This window comes from Bombyx mori, chromosome 8, assembly GCF_030269925.1.
Source record: "Bombyx mori chromosome 8, ASM3026992v2".
NCBI lineage: Eukaryota > Metazoa > Arthropoda > Insecta > Lepidoptera > Bombycidae > Bombyx > Bombyx mori.
The window spans coordinates 6,338,399-6,359,319 of record NC_085114.1 but is presented as its reverse complement, the minus strand read 5'-3'; the positions used below and the strand labels follow the sequence as shown (position 1 = coordinate 6,359,319).

The 20,921-nt window shown below is 36.0% G+C and overlaps 3 protein-coding genes and 1 long non-coding RNA gene across 6 annotated transcripts in view; 2 read left to right on the top strand and 2 right to left on the bottom strand.

Annotated features, from left to right (window-relative positions):
* Nucleotides 1-10,934, bottom strand: part of LOC101742032 (uncharacterized) — a 38,049-nt gene extending 27,115 nt beyond the window's left edge. Inside the window, exons 1-12 of one of the 2 annotated variants that reach the window (XM_062669694.1) lie at nucleotides 10,787-10,934; nucleotides 9,654-9,856; nucleotides 8,788-8,868; nucleotides 7,725-7,850; nucleotides 6,821-6,950; nucleotides 5,692-5,863; nucleotides 5,067-5,239; nucleotides 4,411-4,561; nucleotides 3,588-3,722; nucleotides 2,400-2,520; nucleotides 2,061-2,134; nucleotides 1,081-1,182 (exon numbers count right to left, since the gene is read on the bottom strand). In XM_062669694.1, the coding sequence (XP_062525678.1) occupies nucleotides 1,081-1,182; nucleotides 2,061-2,134; nucleotides 2,400-2,520; nucleotides 3,588-3,722; nucleotides 4,411-4,561; nucleotides 5,067-5,239; nucleotides 5,692-5,863; nucleotides 6,821-6,950; nucleotides 7,725-7,850; nucleotides 8,788-8,868; nucleotides 9,654-9,856; nucleotides 10,787-10,797 (1,479 nt within the window). In that variant the 5' untranslated portion in view covers nucleotides 10,798-10,934. The remainder of the gene's footprint in view (nucleotides 1-1,080; nucleotides 1,183-2,060; nucleotides 2,135-2,399; nucleotides 2,521-3,587; nucleotides 3,723-4,410; nucleotides 4,562-5,066; nucleotides 5,240-5,691; nucleotides 5,864-6,820; nucleotides 6,951-7,724; nucleotides 7,851-8,787; nucleotides 8,869-9,653; nucleotides 9,857-10,786) is intronic. The other variant, XM_062669696.1, reaches the window with a different exon arrangement.
* Nucleotides 9,626-10,792, top strand: LOC119628789 (uncharacterized). The gene is made up of 2 exons (XR_005244934.2): nucleotides 9,626-9,840; nucleotides 10,511-10,792. It is a non-coding gene; the product is annotated as an uncharacterized LOC119628789 (long non-coding RNA).
* A 3,231-nt stretch (nucleotides 10,935-14,165) lies between the features above and the next one.
* On the top strand, nucleotides 14,166-16,974 carry LOC101741884 (uncharacterized). 2 transcript variants are annotated; one of them, XM_038012396.2, is made up of 4 exons: nucleotides 14,166-14,828; nucleotides 14,912-15,194; nucleotides 15,523-16,056; nucleotides 16,304-16,974. In XM_038012396.2, coding segments are annotated over exons 1-4 (1,122 nt in total). In that variant the 5' UTR covers nucleotides 14,166-14,826; the 3' UTR covers nucleotides 16,607-16,974. The 2 variants fall into 2 exon arrangements, with proteins under 2 accessions (XP_037868324.1, XP_037868325.1); XM_038012397.2 differs by having other exon boundaries at nucleotides 14,260-14,727.
* Nucleotides 16,975-17,299: 325 nt separating this feature from the next.
* BmGEMININ (geminin) lies at nucleotides 17,300-19,432 on the bottom strand. The gene is made up of 5 exons (NM_001257339.1): nucleotides 19,412-19,432; nucleotides 19,220-19,341; nucleotides 18,907-19,047; nucleotides 18,188-18,314; nucleotides 17,300-17,401 (listed from the first exon to the last, which is right to left on the bottom strand). The coding sequence occupies exons 1-5, from the start codon at nucleotides 19,430-19,432 to the stop codon at nucleotides 17,300-17,302; spliced, it is 513 nt and encodes a 170-aa protein (NP_001244268.1).
* Nucleotides 19,433-20,921: the final 1,489 nt, after the last annotated feature.

The following is a 20,921-nucleotide window of genomic DNA, read 5'->3' as shown; positions in this document are numbered from 1 at the left end:
AGTTGAGTATTGTCCACAAATACCGTTCGAAGAAAGACATAGTACTCAGGAAACACCGTGTAGCGGAGTTAATTCCAAAGCCGGATGGTACGTGACAGAAAATATAACTTTTTTTTTATTGCTTAGATGGGTGGACGAGTTCACAGGCCACCTGGTGTTAACTGGCTACTGGAGCCCACAGACATCTACAACGTAAATGCACCACCCACCTTGAGATATAAGTTCTAAGATCTCAGTATAGTTACAACGGCTACCCTACCCTTCGGACCAAAACGCATTACTGCTTCACGGCAGAGATAGGCAGGGCGGTGGTACCTACCCGCACGGACTCCCAAGAGGTCCTACCACCAGTAATTACGCAAATTATAATTGTACGGGTTTGATTTTTATTACACGATGTTATTCCAACACCGTGGAAGTCAATCGTGAACATTTGTTGAGTACGTAATAATAATAATAGAGCCCTTTATTCGGAAAACAGATATAAAATTAAGTTTCTTATATTACTGCACTTATACTGATATATGTATGTATATATATATGTATTTTAGAAAATTAAAATTGGTGTATTTGGTGCTTGTTTACTCTCTGTAAGTCCGTTTGCCAGTTGGCAAAGGCCTCCTCTAACCTACTCCATTCTGATCTCTCTCTGGCTACTCTACTCCATGTTATGTTGAGTACGTATTTCATTAGAAAAATTGGTACCCGCCTGCGAGATTCGAACATCGGTGCATCGCTCAACACGAATGCACCGGACGTCTTATCCTTCAGGCCACGAGGATAACTGGATGAATCCAGTGATATTTGGCAGTACGGATGACAAAATACAATTGTTGATGGCACTCCAGGCGAGGATTTTGTTATACTACCTACCGTTAGCGTAAGATATTTCTCATAAAATTATCGATAGTCAACGTAAAGGGTTACCGGGTTTCATTGGTTAGTAATAAAAATATGTACATAAGTATTCTTGGAATATTGAATTTGACAACACAATGATTTTTTATTGATGTGAGATCAACATTCATCTAATGAAGTACACATATAATATACTTAATGCTAATTAATATCAGGACTCACCTTATCGGCAAGTCTCGTCATTATGACGGCGGTAGCTTCGGTGTCGAATTGCGGTCGTCCAGCTCGACCGACCATTTGCAATACCGTACTTATACTGTATTCCTATAAATGTGTACGATTTTAAAAAAATCTATAGATTTAGAGAGATTCGATTACATTAGAGTTTACGAGAAATATGTGAGAGTCTAGTGTTCTTTAAATTCACTAATTTTATGCGGCACTAGCTGACCCGGCAGACTTCGTAGTGCCTCAATCGATAAATAAAATACCTAAACTTTTGTATAAAATAAACTTAAAACAAACAAAAGGAATCCGTCCGACGGGGACACATCAAAAGAAAAACAAAAGTGTTATTTTTATTTAATTCCGAGCATTTTCATATTTATCTACCTTCTCTGGACTTCCACAAGTAATTCAAGACCTAAATTAGCCAAATCGGTCCAGCCGTTCTCGAGTTTTAGCTAGACTAACGAACACCATTTTTATATATATAGATAGATAGATAGATAGGGGAAGCGTTAGGGAACTGTAAATAAATACTACACTATTTTCCAAGTTATGCATGGTTTTGATAATGCGCGTACGACAGAACCAAATATGGGCGAAAACAGCTCGAGTCCGTTTCGCCCGCACAATCATAAATCAGCTAATCTATTTTTACCCAACTAATTTGTATTACATTACGGACCGCAAAAAAACAGATTAAAGTGTAGTTTTAAGTTCACAGTTCTTGGTTTCGTTTGTTTTTTGTCGGTGTTGCTGGAAAAATACTAGCTAAAATATTTCTATGTTTAAATAAAAATAAAAAAAACAAATATATTGAATGAAAATTATACGATAAATACGCTTGTATGATAATACTGAACGTCACAAATATGGAATGATAGAAACAGAACTGTACAAAAGAATCTGATTGTCGTTTTTAAATAAAATATTAAAAAGTGGATTAAGGAAATTGTATTAAACACTTGTGAATGTACCTGATAAGCTCCGTTAACGTATTGCTGTGTATTCTTGATGATCACTAAATGAGCTGGTAAATTTACGCCCATAGCTGAAATGTCAAGTATTTTACGGTTGATATTTACTATTCAATAAGTTCAAATCTGCCTGTTAATTTAAAGCCTGTTCCATCTATAGACTAAAACGCATAAAATATTTATCTGTGGACGTTTCCTGCATATGTCAAACGTATATTTTTGTATGATTCTGTTACAAGTAACAAAACTATGAGATACAATATTATCACGTTCATTAACTATTCATAACGAATTTCGAAAAGAAATTGTGAGTTTGGCATCGTCACAGCATCGACTTACCGAGCGTGGTGGTGGTAATAAGTATTGGTAGATCTCTGTTTCTGAACGCGCTCTCAATGTACATTCTCTCTTCGAATAGGAGCCCAGCGTGGTGACAGCCAACGCCGCTAATGATTAGAGACTGCAAGTGCGGAAACATTGCTCTTAAGGGATGAGGGTAGGTGAACTTTAGATGGATTTTAATGCATTAGAGACTGCAAGTGCAAATTAATGGATTAGAGACTGCAGTGCGGAAACACCGCTCTTAAGGACTGAGGGTAGGCAAACTTTTGACGGATTTTAATGCATTAGAGACTGCAAGTGCAAATTAATGGATTAGAGACTGCAAGTGCGGAAACACTGCTCTTAAGGGATGAGGGTAGGCGACCTTTTGATGGATTTTAATGCATTAGAGACTGCAAGTGCAAATTAATGGATTAGAGACTGCAGCGCGGAAACACCGCTCTTAAGGACTGAAAGTAGGCGAACTTTTGATGCATTTTAATGCATTAGAGACTGCAAGTCCAAATTAATGGATTAGAGACTGCAGTGCGGAAACACTGCTCTTAAGGACTGAGAGTAGGCGAACTTTTGATGCATTTTAATGCATTAGAGACTGCAAGTGCAAATTAATGGATTAGAGTCTGCAGTGCGGAAACACTGCTCTTAAGGACTGAGGGTAGGCGAACTTTTGACGGATTTTAATGCATTAGAGACTGCAAGTGCAAATTAATGGATTAGAGACTGCAAGTGCAAATTAATGGATTAGAGACTGCAAGTGCGGAAACACTGCTCTTAAGGGATGAGGGTAGGCGAACTTTTAATAGGGTTTGGATGGAGCCCGCAACGAAAGGTACTATTGACATGAAATAGACATTCCGGTTTGAAGGGTACAACAAACCGTTATGCTATACAAGTGGGACATTAACCTCAAATCTCATGGCAGTTGACGGCATTTACGTTGTGAAGCCCTATACATATGTAGATACTGGATAACAATAAATACACAATAATGTTTTATTGCCACGAAGCGTTAAGCGTTAAGCGGTAACAAAACCTCTCAGATAATTTTTACAGCCTACGAAATTATGTGTTAGTAGTCTCCGGAGACTCCATAGTCATCAAAATGTAGGTGCCGCTATCCATCATGAGATATGAAATAAATATACTTTTAAATTATTACTTTACGGTTAATCTAATTTTTTGCACCTGCAATTTTTTATTCTTTAATTTCGAAGCTAAAGCCGTCAACTTAGCTTTCTGTTCAGAGTTGAAGTTTATCGTGATCTCCCGCGATAGAGTCTCGGCTGTTAGTGACACGCTTTTCCTAGTGTTGCAGAATATCTGAAACTGCTTCATGAAGTAATAATGCCTTTATGCTGTTCTTATTTGTCGTTTGAAGAAACACATTGTCTACGTGTAAGGTATATTGGGAGTCCACACGAGTGGCTACCACGGCTCCGCCTATTTATATCAAAGCTGTCACGTGATATCCGTAGGTTTCATTTAACGCCAAAAGAGTTCACATTTTCATTTAGAGCAAAAACACATAATTTTCTAAAAAACAGTAATCGAATGTTCCAGAAATTGAAAATTAAATTTATTTTCGATATGTAATCGAGCAAGAACAGTGTAACCAAATCTGATTGTGAATTAGAGATGAAAACGAAAAGTAATCTAGGTGTGAGCCTTTTTAGTGAGACATTTCATGTGTTTTCAACTATCCTAAAATATTTGATGGCTTCATTAGTCTAGTATTCTGACTACGGTACACAGGGATCGAAACCAATAATTTTATTAAACACATTTGATATTCGGAATTTGACTATACTTTTGATACCTTGAGACCTTGAAATGTTATAATGTAAAAATTACATGCCAGTTGACTCAGGATCGGTTTAGAGGTCTCGATGTCGAGATTAGTCCAGACAAACAAAATAACGAATAAGAAATTCACTCATCTGAATTTTAATTGTTGTATTCGACTCTAATACCTACTTGTGGAAAAAAGGTTATTTTAGTCAATTCTCACCAATGTCGGCTTTCCGTTGTAGTATTTCTGTATAATCGGCCACAGTTTATAGTTTAAGATAATATCGAACTTAAATATACTCGTCCCTTCGGTACAGTGGTAGCCTTCCACTATACGCTTTAGTTTTACTGGACGACATTCGTCACCGAATCTGTACCCATCGCCAAAAAAAAGAAAAAATGGTAAATGGAAATATTAATGATAGAACACAGAAAATAATCGTTTATTTATGTATAATATGATTTTCCAAATTTATTTGCCTGTGTAACCCAACTTCGTGAACTCGAGGCTGATAGTTTCAAAGTAAACAAACGAATATATCGCGAACTAAAGTGTCTTTCGTTGATATTTGAATACTAATGCAGTCTGGTGAACAAATAAAGTTTATTCTAGATCTATTCAAACTTCAAACGTCTAATTTTTTTGGTAGTAAAACTGTGAAGTATGCATTTGAAACGTCGGAAATACATAATAAAATTAAAATAATAAACGCGAGGTTAAGTCGTAAAATTTAATTAGGTACACGACTCGCTAAAACCGAAGAACACAATGTTATTACGTATTTCTTCTACGAGAAGCTAACCGCGTCCCGACGAAAGAGTAGGAGAGATTGTTGGTAATGTAACGATACACGCGAATAGATAATCGATACGCACTTGTAGAAGACCGCGGGTTTGTCTGCAGTCCCGATCCATGCGGCCACGTCTTCCGGATTACTGACCGTGGCAGAAATCGCCACAAATCGAATTCTAGGACACGCTTTAGAATCATCAACGACTTGATGTTTCTTCTTTAAATTTTCTATGTGATATGCGGTTTGCAGTGACGACTGTAATTTTGTAACACAAAAGATTTCGACGCTTGGAATATTGTTCATTGATACGTGCTGAAAACGTTGCTTGCGACGAAGGGCTCGACCAGTAAATGAACCCATAGGTAGACACAGCCCACTGAGTTTCTCATCGGATCTTCTCAGTGGGTCGCATTTCCGATCCGGTGGTAGATTCTGCGAAGCCCTGCCATTGCTAGGGCCAGTGTTAGCAACACTTCCGGTTTGAGCCCCGTGAGCTCACCTACACGTTAGGGTGAAGCTGAAATAGCATCTCAAGGCTATCACCATAGGAAGGGAAAAAAACTTATACAACTATATTCGATATTACCAAAAAACTATAATTTCTAATGAAAAATTCAACGGACATTCATAAAAAGCGCTATTAAACGATTTATTTTTATTTTTTATGAATTAAAAACTATTGGCAAATAAGAAATTCGTATCGGTACTTCAATGGTCTTCATTCTACTGACGACGGTCTCTAGTACAGGTCCCCTTGTTTCGTCATTCAGTATGTGTACTTCGTCTATTAGGAACAGCTTGATGACTTCGACCAGAGCCCGGTGGTCGCGCCAACGACGCGTCAACATGTCCCATTTCTCGGGGGTAGTTATTATTATCCTGAGTTTGAATTGTGTAATGATTGTGAATTTTTATTTATTTATTTCTTAGACGAATTTACGGGCTCTCGGCTCATCTAGTGGTCGGAGCTCATAGACACGTGATTGCCGTCATTGATTTAGAGTCAGGAGGTCTAAGTTTCAATTGTAAGATATAACAACTGTCCCATCAGTTCACTCAATCACAGTGAAAATAATTAATTTCGCTCATAAAAAAAATTGTTAAGGTTTTCTAAATATGGGATTAGTCTTCCATGTAGAAACTATGACCACCCTATGCTCTTTTTCTTTAAGTTGCTGGGTTTTTAATTTTTGCACAGTTTATGATGTCGTTGTATACCATAATACAGTAAGCTTTATTAGTTATATAATAAACTTAACAAATTTTTATTGGGTTTTTATGCATATAAAATAAGATGTAGTTTCATTACATTAATAAATATTAAGTAATTATTTAGTGACTAATTAAACACGGTTACTTTTCACTGTAACCATCGCTAGTTATATGAAAAACATCAATTTCTTCAAACTACATTCTTTTTTTTTTAGTATTATTGCTTAGATGGATGGACAAGTTCACGGCCCACCTGGTGTTGAGTGGTTACCGGAGCCCATAGACATCTACAACGTAAGTGCCGCCACCCACATTGAGACAGGAGTTCTAAGGTCTCACTTGTAACAGTACAACGGCTGCCCTGCCCTTCAAACCGAAACGCATTACTACTTCACGGCAGAAATAGACAGGGTGGTGGTACCTACCCGTGCGGCCTCACAAGACGTCCTACCACCAGTAAAATTCGCCCCATCTATGCTACATTAATGTTACTATGACAGAAACATTCCCTGGAATGTCGACAACAATATCACAATTACAAACGCACATATTCCAAACATACACACACATACATACAAAAATAGATTTTTATTTAAATAGATAACATAATGGCATCGAGTGTACCTGTATGGCTGCAGTTGTGAGAAATCAACATCTGTGTCTCCAGTGACTTCTATGCAGAGAAGGCCAAGCTTTGTAAATTTCGGATACCATTCTGTTAATCTCTCCGTGCACAATGCCTTAATTGGTGCCACTTGTGAAAAAAATACATAAGTTTCATTGGGAAATGTTTTAATGTCGGTTAATGACTTTATTATTAAAATCATTCGTGTCGGTTAAGTGAACTATAAACACCGATCAATTAGCACCATGATTTATTCATATATTGTAGAAAAGTTTAACAAATAAAATACATTGTGAAGTATTTGTGAAATGGCTTCTATCAGAAACATCTTTCTAACGCATGAACTATCACAGTTGTTTGTGGGTTTTATAATAAAAAAAATGAAAGTTGTAGAAATGAGGACATTAAATGACGTACCGTATGAACATGAGGTCCAAGTTTCAATTATATCGTAATAGGGCATATCCTAGATTTGAAACACGAACGGATAGCTTGGTCGCGGCCGAAATAGGTAAGCCGACGAAATAATTTCAAACCACGTCCATTCACTAACACAAGTCCACATCAGATAAGAAACGGACGAGAGTTGTGTAGGAAAAGAAGACGAAGAAACACTACTGTGGGCGGATGATAGGGAATGACTAGTAAAATATAGTCTCATCATCATACCTATTTATATTCTATTCTGATAAATAGTCGGATAGAATATTAAAATATAAAATCTTTTGGCATTTAATATACGCGGTAGAAAAGACGGATTATCTATCGCGTGTTAGTAGATAATTTGAAGCATCAGGTATGACTCTTGTTTTTCGACGTCTTTTAACGTCGGGCACTCTCATAATTTAATATACAAAATAATATATGTATAATGCAAAATGGGTAGTATAATAAAATACATACTGTATATAATTTTGAAGTCTCCTTTATAATTTTTATCATCTAACTCCATTAGTAACTGAACTATAGCCATTTCGAAAACAACCGTTTTCCCAGAACCAGTAGGGGCACATACTACCATTGATTTGTCTGCAATGGTATTAATTTAATTTTTAATTCTAAGTTTTTTCTTTTTTGTTAGTTCGTATTTGCTGACAAACTAATAAGTAAACGGCTGAAATTTAACAGGTGCGCACAATAAGCCGCCTATTAATATTCGCTAATTATTTTAGTCTTGGGACTGGTATAGTACTTGCCGAATGACTTTTCTGTTTGTACTTCACGTAGTGGTATCATGATCAAAACGTGTTGGCATAAACGGAAGCGCCAACACTCAATCGTTTTATTGTAACTCCTTAATGAGATTCCAAAAAACACATCGGTACTAAAAGCAATGGATTTCTTCGGACATGTTTCGCAACGATATGGCCGGTCCACAGAACACCTCGTTGTACAGGGAAGGGTAGATGGTACAAGACCGCGCGGGAGGTCACCAATGCAGTGGACCGACCAAATTAAAACTCCAGTGGGAGGTCTCCTAAATGAGTGCAGTAGAATGACCTCGAGCAGGGAAAGATGGCGGGACATCGTGAGACGCCCCAAGTCTGCCCCTTCCAACACTACATAACGATCACGACCACTCTGTCAAGAGTGACACGATTGAGAAGGAGAAGATCAAAAGCGGACAGTCTGATCAATTTCTGCCAAACCCACTTAAGTATGACTTCAATTTTATATTCATACTTTTATGTTCAGGAACAACTTTCCAAGTCCGCACGTACATGTATGACGTTTTTTATCGAATATAAGTATTGTCGAGTATGTATGTAAAAGGTAATATTTTCTGTTTCAAAGATAAATTCACGGTTTAATATTGTGTTTATTATTTTCATTTTATTCTTTAGGATATTATATCGAATAATTTACGGTTTTTGATTATTACGAACGACTAAGGTGTCTCCTGTTGATATTTGAACAATAAACGCGAGATAAAATCGTAAAAATAATTTTAATTATACATTTTCACCTGAATAAAGCGCATTTTCAATCACCCTTGACTGAACCAAATTGAAGTGTTGGTACGAAAATACATGACGATATTTTTCATCTGAAAGTTGATGACATTTTTTTTTGAGAATCTGCATTAACGGTTCACGTGGAAGTTGCCATACAGCACGATACCAGCGGAAGAATCTATTGTATTTTAATAACGCTATGCCTAACCTTGAAACTTATGATTAAATTCTGAATGAATTACGTCCCTGCTGGGTACCAATACGCTCCACCTCGGGTCATTTGCCAAATTTACATTTTTTTTATTAACAAACGGTGTAATTTCTTCACGTCATAGAAATTGTTCAAGAACATGTTTTAGGTATATATTATACATAATATATTTACTTAAAACTGGTACCTACCGCCCCTAACGGAAAGCTACAACTTGAGTAATTAACTGTTACTAATAAATATACTAAAATAACAAAAAAGTTTATAAACCGATGTAAAACATTAAACGGTTTCTTTATTATTTAGGTTTTTTTTTTATTGCTCATATGGGTGGACGATCTCACAGCCCACCCGGTGCCAAGTGGCTACTGGCGCCCATAGATAGACATCCACAACGTAAATGCGCCACCCACCTTGAGACAAGTTCAAAGGTCTCAGCACAGTTACAACGGCTGCCCCACTCTTCAAACCGAAACGCATTACTGCTGCAAAAATAAGCAGGGTTGTGGTACCTACCCGCGCGGATTCTCAAGAGGTCTTACCACCCACCAGTAAAGCTACGTTGCCTTGTTGGTCTCTAATATTGGTTGTGAACCACTAGCCCAACATAATTTTCCAAAAAATATGAACATTTTTTATTTTACTAGGTATCTACATTTTACATACCTATTTCATCAATGCTTCGAAAAGGTTCACATTCTCCAGTTCCTTTATCTGGACGAAACGCGCTCTTATCGTGTGTACCATAAGGATTGATTTTATAAGCATCATGATCATTTTGCTGAGTTACTTCAGATTCGTACGACGATGGAAACGAAATCGGTTGGGAATTCGTAATGTCGTCATCCAAAAGGTCAGTGAAACTTGAACTTTTAAGATGAATTTTTTTTTTACAAGTTAATCGTTTTAATCTTATTATTCGGGAAAGCAGTTAGCGTAGCATAATATGAATATAACTAATAGGTTATACGCGGTAAAAAATTAAGCTTCAATTGCACTGGCACAAGAGTTAATAATATACCTAGATATGTAAAATGATACATTGGTTTCAAATCACTGGTTTCTGTGGTGGCTTGCAACATACTGTCAGGATTCACGAGGATACTGTTTTTGCGAACTGGTGACAGGGATTTAATATGTAGGTAGTAGTGGCTCGAAGATTCCGCCTAAAACTATTATCTTCTACCCAAAGAGACTATTATTAATTTAACGATATCTTACGACTTTAAGCCCTATGGTGATGATTAATGAATTTGATTAATTAATTAATTAATCCAAACCATCAAAGACTAGTTTTCCTCTCATCAGCTAATCGCAGACGATTTGCGGGCGTTATAATATGTATGTATTCAAGTAACTCATTCATACCACACTGTTTGACGCTGTGGGTTTAACGGTGTGAACAAACAAAGCATCCAAAATGTATGCTTTCGTTTTCCTTTTAACATAAGAGCTAACTAACAACAATATTATAACAAAATTCAACAATATTATAAAACTATCTTGCTTATAATTTTTTTCAGTTTTTGTTGGCGGGAAACTTGAAATTTTGAATATAGCGTGCCATCATGCCAAAATGAGAAAGTCGTTTTATACTTTTCAGTAGCTTTAAAAACGAAGTTAAAATCAAAGCGATAATGGCAACTGAATTCTACAATACAGGGAACCGGGAACAGGTTATTGAAATATTAGGTTCCTACTGGAAGATATGGTCGCCCGCGCCTACTCGTTTAATGCAAAATAGCTCTAAACGTGTATCTTTAGAAATTAAATATTGAATCACGAAATAAAAAACTTACAGATTATTCATATTATTTTCTCTTGTTCACCATATCTTTTGACATGTGTAACAATGTAATGTATAACAAATTTCATAAGTTACTTATGTTTAAAGTTTTCCCGCTAAAGAAGCAGATTTATTTTTGCTTTTTTCAGTTACTTCTTCGGCAGAAAAGCAAACGGGTCACCTAATGTTGGGTAGTTTATGGTTCAAGAATATCAATATTTCTTTTTAAATTAGATACCGTACATAATGGGCTTCATTCTTGTTATTTTATTTTAATATCCTGTGATATTGGCAAATGATATATTATATATACTATGATGTGTATATGTGTAAATGAATTTGAATTGAAATAAAATTAATTGAAATAATATCGGAATGAATCGATATGCGCGTCGAGCAGTGTTGGTTGATGTCACCAGTCTTCATGACCAGAACCTCGTAAAGGCAGTAAATGACATTTTAATAAATATTTAAAGCTGGCATTCATATTTAAACAGCTCACGAGACAGGCAACGGTCAAGTTTCAGGGACACGACCTTCAGCAATGAAGAAAGCGACGAAGAAGAAGAAACTAGACTACCGCCACGTTGCATGTGCCGATAGTTATGTCGATACATATTATAGTTTGATTTTTTTTTATTGCCCTGTAGGCAGACGAGCATACGGCCCACCTGATGGTGAGTGGTTACCGTCGCCCATGGACTTCAGCAATGCCAGGGGCAGAGCCAAGCCGCTGCCTACCGTTTAATACTCTCCACAAGCCTCGTTTGAAGAAGGACATGTCATAGCGCTCGGGAAACACCGTGGAGGGGAGCTCATTCCATAGCCAGATGGTACGTGGCAAAAAAGACCTCTGGAAACGCACTGTGGATGACCGCAGTGGCTCCAGGTAGTATGGATGAACTCTACTCCGGTGGCGGGCGGTGCGATGGTAAAAACGAGATGCCGGTATCATCTCGAACAATTCCTCAGAGCACTCCCCATGGAACATACGGTACAAAATACAGAGGGAACCGAAGTCCCTCCGCAGACCCAGAGGTTCCAAACGATCCGTGAGAATGGGATTATCGACAATCCGAACGGCCCTCCTCTGTATGGAGTCAAATGGAAGAAGCTGGTATTTGGGAGCCCCGGCCCAGAGATGGGAGCAGTACTCCACACGAGGCCGGACTTGTGCTTTATAAAGCAAAAGCCTTTGTCCAGGCGTGAAGTACCGCTTCGCTCTGTTGAGGACTCCCAGCATTTTGGACGCCAACTTGACTTTGCCTTCCAGATGACTCCGAACGAAATGTCGACCCCAAGTATCCCAATACTCTCGGAAGGTTGCAGGGATACTCCTTGGAATTGCGGCGCCATGACAAAGGGGTCCTTCTTCGCAGTGAACGCGCAAACTTGCGTCTTTAACGGGTTGAATTGAACTTGGTTCAATTCACCCCATTCGGAGACTCGCCCCAAAGAGTTCTCCACTTCAGACACAAGTTTTGATCGTCTCTCTTGCACCACGCTCCGAGAGAGACTCTGATGGCCGATATATCGCGCATCCTCCGTGCTGTCATCCGCATAGCAATGCATGCCATCAATAGACAGCATGTCATTGATATACAGGATGAAAAGCGTGGGGGAGAGCACCGAACCTTGTGGAACGCCAGCGTTAATGGTCATGGTATCAGAACAGTCACCGTCTACAACGACCGTAATGCTCCGCCCATCCAAAAAGCTAGCGATCCACTTGCAGAGACCCTCGGGGATTCCGTAAGATGGTAGCTTCGACAGAAGTGCCCTATGCCAGATCCTGTCGAAGGCCTTCGCGATATCAAGGCTCACAGCAAGAGCCTCGCCCTTGCTTTCCAAGGCTTCAGCCCACCTGTGAGTAAGGTATACAAGAAGATCACCAGCTGAGCGACCATGACGGAAACCGTACTGTCGCTCACTGATCAGCTGGCGATCCTCAAGATACTTCAGGAGTTGTATATTAATTATTCGCTCCATCACCTTGGAAAGCAAGGAAGTTATCGCGATAGGCCTATAGCTCGATGGGTCCGACCGGTCACCCTTCTAGGGGATAGGGTGGACGTGGGCAGTCTTCCATGAAGACGGAACCCTGTTAGTGCAATAAGAGAGGCGATACAAACGCGTTAGCGCAGGCGTCAGCTCAGGGGCGCACGTTTTCAGAACCACTGCAGGGATGCCGTCTGGCCCACTCGACTTATGGACGTCCAGGAGTCGGAGCTCCCGCCTGACTGCACATTGCGTGAAGCAGATCTCAGGCAGGGAGCTATTACACCGGTGGATGTTCGGTGGTGAGGCACCCCCGTCGTCCACGGTCGAGTTCGAGGCGAAGAGTTTGACCAGAAGGTCAGCCTTCTCTTTCGCACTATGGGCCAGACTGTCATCGGACTTGCGTAGTGGTGGGAGACTAGACCTGCAGAAGTTACCTTCTGCAGCCTTAGCGAGCGACCAGAAAGCACGGCTCCCGACGGGATAGCTCTTCAGTCGCTCGCCAATTCTGGCAACGTGCTCTGACTTCGCCCTGGCAATAGCCCTCTTATAGGACCTAGAAGCGGCGTTAAATTTCCGCCTTTCCTCTGAGGTATTAGGATCCCGACGTCTCCTGGCATCATTCCATGCCACGTATGCGGACCGCTTGAGGCGTGCAGCGTCCCGACTGGCATTGTTGTACCAGGGTCCACTGCGACCCCCGACGGGCACCTTGGAAGAAGGAATGAACAATTCCATCCCCCGAAGCATCACTTTTTAAGTCGGTCCGCAGAGACGTCAGGATCACCAGAGGAAAAGCAGAGCCGCCCCCATGGGTAGGATGCGTAAAATTCACGCAATTCATCCCAATCTGCTGACGTATACCGCCAAACTCTTCGATACCCGATCGTCGTTCGACGACCAGGACGAGAATAGACGATTGATAATATATAGCGAAAAATTTCGACCAATACTTTAAAAAACTTTCGTTATCCAGCTGTCTTAAATATTAAGTGTATTACATATGTCCAGCTGGATTAGGGACCATACAGAAAGCAGTTATTCTTGGTACTGCACGTATTGGAGGTTTCTTACTCTGGAATCATAACCAGTGGAATTGATTTTTATTACAGTGTTTCTAAAAGTAGTGTTTTAACCCGACCTCTTCAACTCCGTTTTTAACTGTTATGCTGTTCTCGTATAAGATTAACATATCCGATCTTATTCCGAAACGTTCAAGCATAATGATAATTTATTAGTAATACCAAATTAACTTCTCAGCTTTAGGTAGCGCGGGTCATAATCAAATTTGGGTTCTTGTCTTTGGGTGGCGTTTTAGTAGGTAGCTGATATATTTATATCATAATTAGTATTTCAGTTTATATTTATGTGTTAATGAAAAACCTTATCTATGTGAAGCTTAATACTTTTATTTAGAATTAACAATTTATATACAAAAAATGTTCAGATACGATATTTGATATGCCAGAATTTTACTTACAGAATCCCTATAAATATCACTGTGAACAGTTTCATAAACTTAATTTAATATTATTCTACGTTTAATATGGGAAGATTCAATAAGTATCTGTAAAAGTGCAGAAGTGTGGGGAATCTAACAAAATCATGCCATTTGATTACCTCAATCATGTTTCACTTTTCATACAACTGACAGAGCTTATGTTGGGTTAGAAAGCACTTGGCTGTATAGATCAAGTTTCTGTTGCGTTTTAATTGACAAAGCTTACTCTAAAATGTTGATTAATGTTTATGAAATTAACAAAATCAACACGTCTTTGTTGTGAAATGAGTTAATTTGCCATATTTAATAATATTAAAAATTATATATATGATACTCAATATTATGTATATTTTAGTGCATCTTTGTAACGTTGAGAATTTGTAAATTGATTGATAAAATAAAAAATTCATAAAAGTTTCGGTTAATCGTACATTTCGAGTTACAAGATAAAAAATGTTAGTATGTATTTTCCTGTTTGATACAAAGTGAACATGATTGAAATCTTGTTTTGAACTTCAGATTATCTTTTTAGTCTTGTTAAAACTAATGTAAAAATGTAAGTAGTTTTTTTTTTTTTTTAACCATATAATGTGCTAATTACCTACTGTATGTATATTTAATGATTTTTTTTGTTTACAGGGAATATTTATGTGAACATCTTGATGAAACTGCAAGTGTAGATACACTACAATTAGAAGAATTTTTACGTGAACAAAGAGCAGCTGAAATAAATAGATTAAATTATTTAAGTAAAAAAGTTGATTACCTCCATACTGATTTATTGTACTATAGAAATATTAAATCTAAAATGGGTGCTGCCTGCTATGAAGTCTGGAAAACCATAGTGAAGAAAGTGGGGGGTTCTCCAAATTGTTGGAGAGATGTTGGCCATTTATTAGGTGTTACACAGGATGACCTAAATGTAAGATAAACTGAAAAGACTTTTATTTTAATCTAAAATGGAAAATAAGCTAATTGGTGTAGTGGTTACCGGAATATCACAAAATATTGCTATCCCTACCTAAAGTTGAAGCCTCAATTGTATAGCGTCAGTGCCGTCCGACCTAACTAGGGCAGCTGGATTAGCTTTATTCCTCCTGGAAGAGCTGTGTTGAACCAGTTTACTTTTAAAAAATATTTTTCCCCGATGCTCAATCATTCAAAATAAATGCATTAGTTGCCTTTCACTCCTGTAACTTGTAAATGTGCAATGTTACCATTAAAACATTTAATTTTATTTTTCTCCACAGTACATAATGAATTCTTTAAAAGATGACCCAGTGGATATGGTATTGAAAGTATTCAGACAAAATGAAAAAGCTACTATAAATAAAATAGTTGATGCATTCATAAAACTGCAGAGGTATGACATCTTGTTAGCAATTGAAAATCCACTGTGTACTATGGCTGAATATTTTAATAAAGATGATAGTGGTTATCAAAGTGATGGTAAGATAACTGGTAAAAAGGAAATTGTTACACTCAAAAACCTACCCAATGATCTACCTGCAGCTTTAAATAAAAATATAGTACTTCAAAACAATGACCCTAAAAGACCTAAAGAAACGTTACAGCCCCCAGTTAGTAAACAGGAGCCAGCAGAAAAAGAAAGCCCTATTTTATTCTTAACTTATGCTCAAGATGGTCTACCAACTGCACTTAACATACAGGAGTATGTTAGTAATTGGACGGAAATACCAAATGTTAAAGTCATAACATTAAACAATAGAAGAGAAGAAACTTACCAGAATCCTGAAAAATTTATAAGAGAATATTTTGAAAAGGTAAGAAATTTAATGTAGTTTCAAATTTTTATAGTAGTAACTTAGTCAATATTTTGTTTTTATTACTGAAAATAAGCACAATGACTATGACCAAAAGGAACACTCCACTTTACACTTAATCATTTTGTAGTTTGTAAAAATTATATTTTGTAAACTCTTGTGATGCTCTTAGTACTTATACTGAGTATATTCTGATTCAGTTGAATAGAGTAGCCCAATGCTTATGATAAATGTTTTATACTTTCAGGCTGACTACATTGTGCCAATCATAACAACAGGATATATAAATGAAATAACCTCAAACAACAAAAATATACCAAATACAACAGAGAATTTGGATCACAAATATGTTAATTTCATATATAATCTCATTGTTAACAATTATATTCATGCAACTGGTTGTCTTAACAGAAAAGTAAGAAGTGTGCTGCCACAGAATGCAAATGTTGATCTATTTTCACGTATGACAATGTATCCTGATTTATTGCCTTGGACATACGAGACAAACTTTGATGAACAGTTTCAAGAGTTTTTGAGAAAAGAACCTTGATTTTAGTTTGTAGGACGGTTTTCATGTACAAAAATTAACAAATACCAGTTTTGCAATGCAAACTACAATGTATATTTTTGAAATGCATTGTTTGATTGTAATTGTGTAATTAGAATAATCATAATAAACACAAATTAATTATGATTAAAATTAAATTACCATCAAATTAGACTTCTAGGGTTTATACAAACAAGTTTATATTATTTAATTTAAGAGAAGAGACAATTATTTTCAATCATGAACTATTTTCAATCAACTAATTAGCAAAAACACACGAAGATAAATTTCTTGCCATAAAGTGAAGATTTTTGTTTTTTAACTGTCAGTTTTAATAAATGTACCTGACAATCGGACTTTACTGAATAAAAGCTGTTTTATTTCATTTCACCTTTATTTTAAATGTTCACTCACTATTACCACTTCCAACAAATTCCTGTTACAGTGTAATGTTAAACATATAGCAATTACAAATATATTGGGTTACAAATATAGTTACAATTTGGGTTGTTAGTTGGTTTTGCAAGTCCACAAAAGGAGACTACAATATTGCTCAATTTAATATTCAGTATTTACTATACCTACCTAAATTTATGAAAGGCACATTATAGTCTAATGTACCAAGTACAAATACTTAATTAAAATTATATTAAACTTAGATCTTTGTTTGGATTGATTTGCAGTAGAATGTTTTCTTTAATCATTTTTAGTGGTATCCTCTTCTGTTGTTTCATCTGCAGTACTGACATCATTTACATCAATACCTGTGTCATTGTTGCTATCATCTGCAAGCTCCTCCTAAAATAAGACAATTTTGAAATTTATTCTCATGCCCAGGTAATCTTCATAAATAAATGTTGGAAATTACTATTTAGCGAACATAAAGGTACTATTAAAATCGATGCCTCCAATGAACACTACGCTAACTCCAAATTCGTAGATTTACAGGAGCGTTTAAATGAAAAAAGTTAATAAAATCTTTATTATTGCAGATATATTTATGGTTTTTTTGTGTAACTAGCTGATTTACTCTTGCTTCGAACCCCATCAATAATGATTAATTGTAATACTTTTAACATAGTGAAGCGATTTGTGTCAAAAACGAAAATTTCAAAATTGTGAGTTAGAGTAGTGTTCATTGGAGGTATCGAAATTGTTTTTATCATATTTCATGTGGTCACTGGCAGTATGTACATTTTGCAGTTGATTAGTTGTTATTTATCAAATTTTATGATGTCTCCATTATTTTCATTAAGTTGATTCAACTTACTGAGAAATTATACAGTTTATGTAAACATTAATCAAACGCAGCAAGACAGTACTATCAATCTTGAACAAAGGTCCAATGACAGTTATTATTAGCCCTTTGCACTGTATAGCGATGATGACCACTTATTTTGGTGAGCCAGTCACCTATAGAGTGCAACATGTTAAAAGTCTTTATGACATAGACTTAATTCATAAATACTAATTAATAGGTATGTAAGTGACAGTTGAATTAAAATTATGAAAACGCCCATTAAAAAACAGAAGATACTCATTCTGTAATTATTATTAATTGTGCTATTTATTACAAATACACACCTTGATTATTTCTACAAAGCTATTAGCCTCCTCCAGCATCTGTTTCAATGATGCATTTTCCTCCTTCAGTTCTTCAATAGTTTTTCGTAGTTTCTCATTTTCATCTAAAGCATCTTGTAAAGCCAATCTAAAAATATCCATAGCATACATGTGCCAATAATTATTTCAAATGTTTGCTTAAATATGGTATTTGTACGTTTTCTGAACACATTTGTTTTATGTTGTTCGTTTGAAAAGAAAACACTAATTTTAATTAGGTTTCAATTAATAAATAATGTACATATGAATAATGAAATTAAAGTAATCAATCCAATACCAAATGTAAGATAACATTTCAAAATTTATCACAAATCCATATAAAAATTTATTTTTTAATAATATATTTAGTACCTATGATCTAAAAAAAATCCATCACAAACTCAGTGCATTCAATTACAACCCACCAGGATTTAATTTTATGTCGGACATATAAATATTAATTATATGAAAAAAGTTATCAACATTTAGTGATTGATGCATGCTTGTGCTAACATTGACAACTGAACACATAGTAATGTTGTAAGTTTGTGTGATAACATCAGGTAAAGATATGCATGTAGGTACATAATAATATGTATATGTAAATACTGAATTTTTTGTACAGTTTCTTAAATTTTATCTGAAATTTGCAACCAGTTATTCTCTAATTAGAAGATTAAACTATTCTATAATCTACTTACTGTCTTTTCTCAGCTAATATTTGCCAATATTTCTCTGATGCTCCTTTAGGATTTGTTAGATCATCTTCAGAAATCTTTGTGTCGAGATTGGCCTGAGTTTCTTTACTCAATAGATTTTTTCGTTTTACCTCTACAGACTCCCTTAAACAGCGAAAGAAAAAATATATAAATCTGATTTGAAAATTTCATGTCTTATGGCAATTTTTTTCAATTGTATGGTATGATTTTGCTCATGTGAAAACAAAAATTACTCAAGTAATAAAGTAAACCTATATTAAAATTTAAATATAAATTAAGTATTGAAGTTTAGTACCCGGGGCTCTCTTGCGAAAGTTGATGTTTCAGTCCCTTCGTTGGTCTACCCACCAAATTTTCCCTATCATTTGCTGAATGTTGTAATGTCTTCAGTGATCGTCTTGTTATTCTTATGGATTCCTACCAACGGTAATAAAAATTAACATCAAACAAAACAACAAGAAAACTAAAATATTAAACATTAACGAACCTGTTGTTCATGCGAGCTCATTTTGAAAATCTATATCTGTTATTAATGAAAATGAAACCAAAATGAATCATCAAAATGAATCGGATCGTATTCAAATCGATACTTTTCACAATTTTATATGAATTCGTAAATTAAGAAACAATCCCGATACACAAATATCTAAAATAACTCAAAACATTTTGGTTAGATTATGTAGGTATGTACTGTATGTAGGTAGGTACGCTTTTTTAATTTTAACTGAAACTGGACTTTTTGGCGGGAACGCGAGTAGTGAAGTTGTGTGATTTGTTTTATTTTGTCTATTTAGTGTTTCTTCAGGTTTAAATGTGTAATAACGGTGGTTTATTAACTGTTTAATATCTATGAAAGTGCACAAATGTGGGAAAATGAAACACTGGACGTAACTTCTCGGGATCCTCCAAAAAGTCCACTGAAAAAATCTTAGTCAATGACCACCATTTTACTGAGATTATATTTCATTCCATATCATCTCATTTCATTTCATTTAATTTCATCCCAGCTGATTAAGTCTCAAATTAATCATCTTCATTTCATTTCACTCCATACAGTTACTCAGTTACTATTGTTGATCGAAGCGTTTAAACGATTCTTTTGTATGATTTTATGGACCGGTAACGAGACCTTTAAGCTAATTCTAATATTCTCTTATTCTCGGTTATATTAAAGAAAAATGGAATAAAGCGAAATGAAATCAAGTTCATTCATCATCATTTAAGACTTTATTAGTTGCGATGAAATTAAATGAGATGGGTTGAAATAAAGTTTCATTAAATTGATTGTTATTTACCGAGACTTTTTCAGAGGACTTTTTGGAAGAACACAATAATCTACATTCAGTCGCTTTGATTCATTTTCCCACATTTGTGCACTTTCAAAAATGCTAAACAGTTAAGAGACCACCGTTATTACACATTTAAACCTGAAGGTGACTAAATTAAAAAAAATTAGACCTTAAAACCTTAACCTAAATTTTAGATTAAACATTAGACCAGATTGTCGGTACACAACTAGAGAAGACATTTCGAAAATAAATAACGGTAATGATAAGCAGTGAATTTATGAGATTAGTGTTAGCCACGCCACTACTGACAGATAAAACCAAAAAATTTAATTAAAAATCGATAGTCAAATGCATTCAATGCATTAAGACACGTTTAAACCTGAAAAAACACTGAATCACCAAAATAAAGCATTTGATACAGCATCGCAGCTCATTTTCCCGCCATAACGTCATGAAGAGGTTTCCCTATGCTAGCTTAAAATAAATAACGCTTAAACGTATCTTTGGGTTTGTGTGATTTTCCCATCTCTTAATACAGATGATTTGATGTTTACTGTTTTCATAGGTTTTATAGTGAGTTCGTGTGTGATTATGTACTGCTCATAGAGTTACTATTCTAACTGGAGTGCTTACTTCGTTTGACATAAAAACTAAAAATATACTTTATCTCTAAGGCTTAAAGTTTATTTTTAAATAGCAAAAGATGTA